Source organism: Alligator sinensis, unplaced genomic scaffold, assembly GCF_000455745.1.
Source record: "Alligator sinensis unplaced genomic scaffold, ASM45574v1 scaffold1839_1, whole genome shotgun sequence".
In the NCBI taxonomy this organism is placed as follows: Eukaryota; Metazoa; Chordata; order Crocodylia; family Alligatoridae; genus Alligator; species Alligator sinensis.
The window spans coordinates 56,084-63,941 of NW_005843486.1; the positions used below are offsets into that span (position 1 = coordinate 56,084).

The 7,858-nt window shown below is 57.0% G+C and overlaps 1 protein-coding gene and 1 long non-coding RNA gene across 2 annotated transcripts in view; both read left to right on the top strand.

Annotated features, from left to right (window-relative positions):
- LOC112548751 overlaps positions 1 to 6,445 on the top strand; it is a 17,885-nt gene extending 11,440 nt beyond the window's left edge. Inside the window, 2 exon segments of the mRNA XM_025195395.1 lie at positions 4,164 to 4,263; positions 4,815 to 6,445. Of these exon segments, the coding sequence (XP_025051180.1) occupies positions 4,164 to 4,263; positions 4,815 to 4,980 (266 nt within the window). The 3' untranslated portion in view covers positions 4,981 to 6,445.
- On the top strand, positions 2,286 to 3,978 carry LOC112548752. The gene is made up of 3 exons (XR_003092352.1): positions 2,286 to 2,713; positions 2,966 to 3,100; positions 3,635 to 3,978. It is a non-coding gene; the product is annotated as an uncharacterized LOC112548752 (long non-coding RNA).
- Positions 6,446 to 7,858: the final 1,413 nt, after the last annotated feature.

A 7,858-nucleotide genomic window follows, 5' to 3' on the forward strand; every position in this document is an offset into this window, starting at 1 on the left:
CTTCATAGTTTCATAGTTTCATAGTTGGTAGGGTCAGAGGGGACCTGAGCAAATCATCAAGTCCAACCCCCTGCCTTGAGCAGGAAAAAGTATTGGGGTCAAACGACCCCAGCAAAGTGTTTGTCTAGCCTCCTCTTAAAGACCCCCAGGGTAGGGGCCAGCACCACTTCGCTTGGAAGTTGGTTCCAGCTCCTAGCTGCCCTGACAGTGAAGTAGTGCCTCCTGCTGTCTAGTCTGAATCTGCCCTCTGCCAGCTTGTGAGGAATAGACTTACCTGAATAGAGCTGCTATCCAGGCTGCCTGGCTATATTCCCAGCCCTGGCCCTGGCTCCAGCAGCCCCCGGCCCCAACAGCCCTCATCCCTGGCTGCGTCCCAGCTGCAGTGGCTGTGACCCTGGCCCTGGCAACCCTGGCCCTGGCTGCACCAGCCCTGGCTGCCTCCCTGCCCCAGCCCAGGTTGTGCACAACCTGGGTGGCCCAGAGCCAGGGGCCAGACTGGGGCCAGCCTCAGATGAACCACCGGGCTGGAGAACTCCTTGCCTCTGCACCTCCCTGCTCCCACTGCTTTGAAAGTGGTGGGCATCACCATATGCATCCCACTGCTGAGTGGGTCAGGCAGTGAGGCACATTACATGGCATCATGCCACTTTCAAAGGAGTGGTGGTGTGGCGTGGAGGCAAGGAGCAGATCCCAGCTCAGACCTGCAGCCTGCCTTGCCCAGTGCAAAGATCAGGGGGCAAGTGCTCCCCACCTCCACTTGGCTGCCTGGCAGTGCACTTCTGGAGGAGCTACTTGGCTTCGATTGTGCCACAACATGGCATGGCCGGTGTCCAATTCACCATGAATGGGGCACCAGCTGGGCCAGATTGTGGGGCAATTAGAGCCCGGTAGTTTGTCCAGGGGCATGGCATGGTGGAGCCAAGAGTGGGGTGTAACTCCCCTTCCCCACCTTGGTTCCCCATTGTGCAAGCAGCAGTGGGAGCTGCCCACCCACACCCCTGGACCAATTGTCCGATGACCTGATCCAGCTGGGGCTCCACCCATTGCACTTTCCCCACCGGCTGTCAGAGCAGAGGGGGCTTCACACACAGTACAGAGCTCGGGGCTGACCCTCCCCTACTCTCCCCAGGGTAGGGTTACCGTATTTCCAGGTCCAAGAAAGAGGACACCTGTCATGCGGGGAGGTGGGATATGATGGTCCGCGTGGCAGTGATATGACAGTGCCCTGCCTTTGCCCATTCCATTGCCCCTCACTGCCAAGTCACAGCACCTCCACAGCCCTGCTGCTGCCCCTCACTCCCAACCCACTGACCCCAGCCCTGCCAGTGCCCTGCACACCCAACCCAGTCCCCGTGCCCCCTGCCCACCCAGCCCTGCAGGAGGGGCCCCAGCTGTCCCCATCCTGACTCATGCAGGCAATGCAGAAGTGTGGCCCCAGCACAGGCTGGAGGGAAGAGGAGCGGGGACTTAGGGCAACCCCCCATCCAGGCTGTGGCTGTGGCACAGCACCAGGAAGCTTGGCCATGGCCTCCTCCCCCTCCCTCTCCATCTCCTCCCCGCCCCACCCCAGCTTCTCCTGGCCCTCTCCATCACACCCTTTGCTGCCCGCACAGCTAGGCCATGGCCAGGGCCACAGCCACAGAGCTCCCTGCTACCCTCGAAGTGTCCCAGCCCCCTTTTCACCACTGGAGGGGCAGGAAACCCTCCCCTCCTCGGACTTCCAAAGCTGACCCTCCCTCCCCAGGCTCCAACCCCTGCCACACACACAGCCCCCCACACCTTCACAAATACACCCCCTGCACACACACACACACTTCAAAAATAGCATCTCAACAACACGGTGTTGTTGGCAATACTGTGAGACTCGACTCCAAGTGGCACACAGCACTGCTGCCTGCCAGTGTCCCTCACTCCTGGCCCACAGCCCCCTGACCCCCCGCCCTGCCCGCAGGGGCCCAGCTGTCCCCATCCTGACTGAGCCAGAGCGCAGCAGCTCCGATTCATGCAGGCAGTGGCAGGGCATAGCCAGCCCCAGCACGGGCTGCAGGGAAGAGGAAGGGAGGCTTGTGCTCCTCCCGCCCCCCAGCTCCGCCTGGCACCCTGGCCATGATTCCCACCCCCTCCTCCCTCCCCACTCAGTGTTTCCTGGCTGCTCCACCCCTCGGAGCAGAGGCGCTGGCCCCTGTGCTGCCCACGCAGCCATTGAGTCCTCCAGTGTCCTCGGAGGACCCCCAGCCCCTTCCCCAGCTTGAGGGGCAGGCAGCCCCAGCCCCTGATGCCTCCCATCACCCTCCCCTGCTCCCACCAGCAGAGCCAAGCAAAATCCTGGACATTTGGTCAGATTTAGACATCCTGCCTGGACAAAGATCAGAGGGCTCAAAAAGAGGATGTGTCCAGGAAATCTGGATGTATGGTAACCCTACCCCAGGGCCAGGGGACAGGGCTGGCCCCAGCCCGGCTCCTGCAAACCTGTGGGGCAGGAGAAGCTCTGCTGTGGCTTTCCCCTCACCAGGCCCCTTCTCCCAGCTCCTCCCTGTGATGTGGGGAAGGTCAAAGCACATAATAGTGACCGCCCAGAAATCCCAGGAAACTTGGCCTCCCAGGGTAGAAATAGCAGATGTGCTGGAGATCGTGGAAGTAGTCCAATGGATGGACACCTGGGCCTTGCTCCTTGCACGGCCTGATCCTGCTCTCCTCGTCCTGGCGAAAGCAAGTAAGTGGGGGCTGGCAGGGCTGAGCCGGCCCACACTGCCCTCTGCCCCTGGGGTGAGCAGAGCATGGAGATGTCCAACCAGGGGGTGTTTACAAGCACTGTATTCAGTGCAGCCTGCTCGCGCTGAGCTCCTGAAGAAATGCCCTCACCACCAAGGTGGTTTTCCTACTGGCAGGGAAAAACCAGGAGCGTGGCAGGGGGTAGTACCCTGACCGAGGGAATGCATAGATAGCCTCCCACTTTCACTTCCAGGGGGAAGATCTCAGCTATACACTGACTTTATGGAAATGGGAGACTCCTCTGTAGCTTGCTTCTGTGGCCATATGACTGAAGGCAAGTGAAACTCGGGGGTATCCGAACTGCAAGCCTCTGCACTTCAGCCTGCATGTAAGATGTTCGCCAAAGCATTTGGAAGTGTCTGAAACCGCCAGGCGGGGCTGGGGGATGCTTGCCAGTAGCAGGGCCACATATGGTTCTTGAATGGCTCATAGATTTGGAATTGATTTGTCTGATTTGACTTGGGACATGACATTTTTTTCCTTAAAAACAAACACACAAGCAATAAAAACCAGAGCCCCTAAAGCAGGGGTGGGCAAAATGCCATTCTATCTGGCCTGCAGGGCCCCTTAAAAATTTAGAAAATTAATATCAATCTGCCCTGGGCTGCCTGTCATGCAGCCCTCAATGGCTTGCCGAAACTCAGTAAGTGTCCCTCTGCACAAAATAATTGCCCACCCCTGCCCTAAAGGCAAGAAACCAGCTGATCCAGTCTCCTCCATCACCCCCCATGCAGGGGCAGCTGAGTGCTGGGACCAGAACACACCTGGAAGGGAGAAATCCCAGCAGCCCCGTGTTTGCAGAGAACGGCCCAGCTCTGGGTGGGCCGCGGGACCTTATGGTTACTCCCTCTCCCCGGGGCAGGTTCCCAGCTGCAGGTGACCACGGCACCCTCCTCCACAGCCCACATGGGCTCAGGGGCCCTGCCGCAGTGCCAGTTCACTGTTGTGGAGCTGGTAGCCCTGCGCTCCCTGCCAGTTATGTGGTATTTCTGAGAGAAGAAGGTGTCCAAATATAATGAAGGCAGGAGCCAGGCCCAGACCAGAGCCAGCCTGCCATTGGAGAAGGAGCTGGAGAGCAAAGATACCACCCTGTCGCTGGCCGTGGTGACCCTGTCAGACGACCCTGTACAAGTGCTCCAAGGGGTGACTGACCTGAAACCCTGGGCCACGACTGTGAGGGTAACAGCTGGGACACAAAGGATGCCAAGCCATGTGCCAGAGGTAGCCACAGGGGAGATGAGGCCCTGGCCATGCCCTACCCCTGCAGCTGGAGTGAGGGGGGGATTCAGGATGTGGGCTGGCTCGGGGGTCTTGGGTAAGACCCTGCTTCCTTCAGAGCAATCCTGTGAGCTGATCTCTGCCATGTTTTCTCTTCCCACTGCTGAGTACAGGAGTGGATCTAACTGGTGCCCGGCTGGAATCATCCTGGGATCCTGATCATAGTGGGAGCCATGGCTGCCAGAAACATTTTTTGCTGTATGAAGAGGAAAGGTAGAGCGGGGAGATGGGCTGCAGGGTCACAAAGGGCAGTGATGGGCCAGAGAGGGTGGAGGCAGCAGGGACGCCCAGGGGTGGAGCAGCTTGAGCTCACACTGGATGCATCTCCCTGACCATCCCAGGCTGACCCATGTCCTGCGTGTTGCTCCGACCCCAGGCTGGGCAGGTGCTGGAGCGGTGCCTGTTGAGCCAGGAGGTGACCCTCTGCTGCTCAATGGAGGGGAGATTTCCCAAGGACGTGGCCGTGACATGGGAGAGGATCCACAGTGAGGACAAGATGGTGCCTGACAGTGCTGAGGACCAACAGAGCCCCGAGCACCAGGCGCTGTTACCCGCCCTCCCCCCGGGCTGGAGAGTGACCGAGGAGAGAGCTGGGACCCGCCTCACGTCCTCCCTGACCTTCACCCCCACGCTGCAGGACCACGGGGAGTGTACAGCAGAGGTGTCAGGATCTGGGCTCAGGCTGGCCAGGGTAGTGGGCGGGCATGTGTCTGGTGCCCGGGGACAGGGGCATCTCACTGACACGTCACTCCCACCTATTGCAGCCTGTCATCCGCACCCTCCAGACATGGGGGAGGTCTCCCGCCCGCAGGCCCTGGTCCCAGGGCAGCCGGAGACCCTGCGGTGCCTGATCTCGGGGTTCTACCTCAAGCAGCTGGAGGTGGCGTGGCTGTGAAAGGGAACAGGAGAGGAGGACCCCAGGCTTCTTGAGAGCTTTGGCCCCCACAGGATCTACATCCCCGCCCCCAGCCGGTCACCAGATGTGAAGTCCTACAGCGTGGAGTCTGAGCTGCGCCTCCCCGCCGCGGGGCCCGAGGACGACGGGGTGGAGTACCTGTGCCGCGCGCAGCACGAGGCCCTGAAGAAACCCAAGTTCAGGGCCAGTGGGCAGCTGTGGCTCCAAGGTAGGAGCGTGCAAGCCGGGCAGCACAGGGGAGTCCACAGTGGTGACAGCCGGGGGATGCTGTGCTCTGCACCCGGCACATGGACCAGTTTGAGCAGACACCCCCTTGGACCGAGCTTCCTGCCAGTGGCTTTCAGGTGCAGGGGCCAATTTCTGGGTGGTTTAGGAACATCCCCTCCAGTCACCCCAGGAAGGCAGGGGTTAGCACTGACCACTAGCAGCCTGAAGGGGAATATGGGCTCCTGTCATGGCCCAGTATCACAAGTGATGACATGTGTGTCAGGGGACACTCCCAACCTCAGACTGACTCCCCCAGCTCCAATCCCATCTCCCAGCTGCAGATTCCATGTCCCAAGGAGCCGGCTTCAGCCTGGCACCTGCACTCCCCCACCCCTCCACCCCACCCATGCCCCTGCAGGTGGGTGCAGCCTGCCACCCTGCCCCAGTCATGGAGACGTCCAGATGCTCCAATTCTGCCAGGCAACTGGACCCACGCACCCGGGATGGCAAGTCACAGGCTCCTCCCACTGGCTTTCTAGGTCATTCAGAGACCACCAAAGCCTCAAACACTTGAGGAGGGAGGAGGCAGTGTCACCAGCGCCGCATCTCTGCCGCCACTCAGGTGATACCAGGGATGGTGCCTGTTAGTGTAGTGGAAAGTAAGATAAGATAAGATGCTGAAGGTCACAGACATGCAGGAAAGGGGGCAACAAGAATATCCTGTAGATAACAACCCTAGCAACACTTAGCAATGACAAAGGGCACCAACGGTCATAATAGGGTGGGGAAATAAAAGTGCCATGTAGGGGATATCATAGTATGTAAAGCAGTAAACAGTAGACACAGGCGGGATCATAAGACGAGAGGGAAAAAGGCGGGAGAAGGGAGGGAACAAGGTGGGGTGTATGTAAATCCAGCTTAATAAAAAACTGTTGTAAAAGATACTCTGGGTCACTCCAGTTATGAGTGTCCCAAGTGCTGCCATGCTATAAAGTTGCTTTGGGAAGCCAATGAGTGTACTAGCCTGCTGCTATCCAGTCGTTAGGCATTGCATGGAGTTGGGGTCTGACAGTGCCCACAGCTGGGCTGGGCTGCGGGATCAGGTCACGGTTGGGACGCAGGGCCCAGGGTCTGGCTTGCAGCTTGGTCATGGCTACATCATCCCCAGGCCTCTGCTGGTGGAGGCTGCTCCTGCCTCCCTCCCTCCATGTGTGTCTGTGCTGTGGGGCTGGGGCCATGTCTCACTCTCTTTCCATGTGGGGCCCAGCACCGTGCAACTCCTGGGCTACCAGAATAAAGTTGACAGTGCTCATGATCATCTGCTTCCCTGAATGGATTTAGGAGCAGGCAGGGCAGGGCTGAAGCCTCCAGAGCCTCTGTATAGAGCCGTCCACCGCTTATATAAAATATATATTTTATAATATTTTATAAATATAGTTAAAAATAATCCACCCTGGCTTCTCAGCCTCTTGTAGGCTAAGATCAAGTGCCGTCACTGCAGTGGTCTGTTGCTCCAAGCAAGATGGACCTGAATGACATTGTGTGGTACAGGCTGTGCCCCTGCCCAATGCACTGTGGAGCGGACACGAGGGCTGTGTGAAATGTCATTGCCAGTTTTGTTTCAGGGCTGTTTCAATCCATTTTGAGGATGAAACAGTGAAATCAAAATGGAACAGATATAGTCGAAACAGCCCTGTAACAAAAAGAGGCAAATCAAAATGTTTCACCATTTCAATGCTGTGTTGAAGGTTGAAACAGTGTATAACTTTTTAATTTTTGGTCTGATTTGGATGAAACTTGCAGGAATGGTAGCCCCTTCTAAGGGCATGAAGCTTGCCAAGTTTCAAGGACATAGGTGCAGGGGGTTTGGGCAAACATTAACTCATTATCCTGCCTAGCTACTGTATTATGCAATCAATCGTGAGTCACTCAGGGACCAGCTCAACACACAGTGAGGATAATGAGTTAATGAGCAAGGATTAGCACCTAGGAAACCACAGACTAAGGAGAGGAAAGAATCAATACAGAGCCAGGAGCCACTTCTGCCCCAAGACAGAGACAGCCAGTTGCACAAGCACCCATGGCACGAGATTTGCCTGCCAGCAGCTTGGGGTGCAGGGCCCCAGAACCCAGAAGCCCTGCACCCATCTCCTTCACAGCTGACAGGCTTCATGGCCTCAGCAGGGGCCACCATCCCTGCAGCTTTCACCCTGCTCTGCTTTAACACACACAGGGTCACCCATGTCACGAGTTTTGCTTGTCTGCAACTTGAGGTACAGTTTCCCCCAAGCCCCTGCATCTATCTCCTTGAAACTTGGCAGGCCTCGTGGCCTCTGCAGGGGCTAGCATGCCTGCAGTTTTTACCCCACTATGGCTAAACACATACACGTGACACAAGTTTTGCTTTCAAAATTTTGGGGTAGATTTTCCCTGGTCCCTGCACTTATCTCCCTGAACCTTGGCAAGATTCGTTCCCCCAGAAGGGGTTACCATTACTGCAGGTTTCATCCAAATCAAACCAGAAATGACAAAGTTATAGGCTATTTCATCCTTCCCCATTATGGGCAAATTGTGGAAACAGTTTTTATAACTGAAGATTTTTGATGCTGCAAAAACTAAAGAAAAATATAAATAAGTTTGTATTTATCTTGTCTAGGATGATCTTGTTTGTTCTTCTTACAAAAT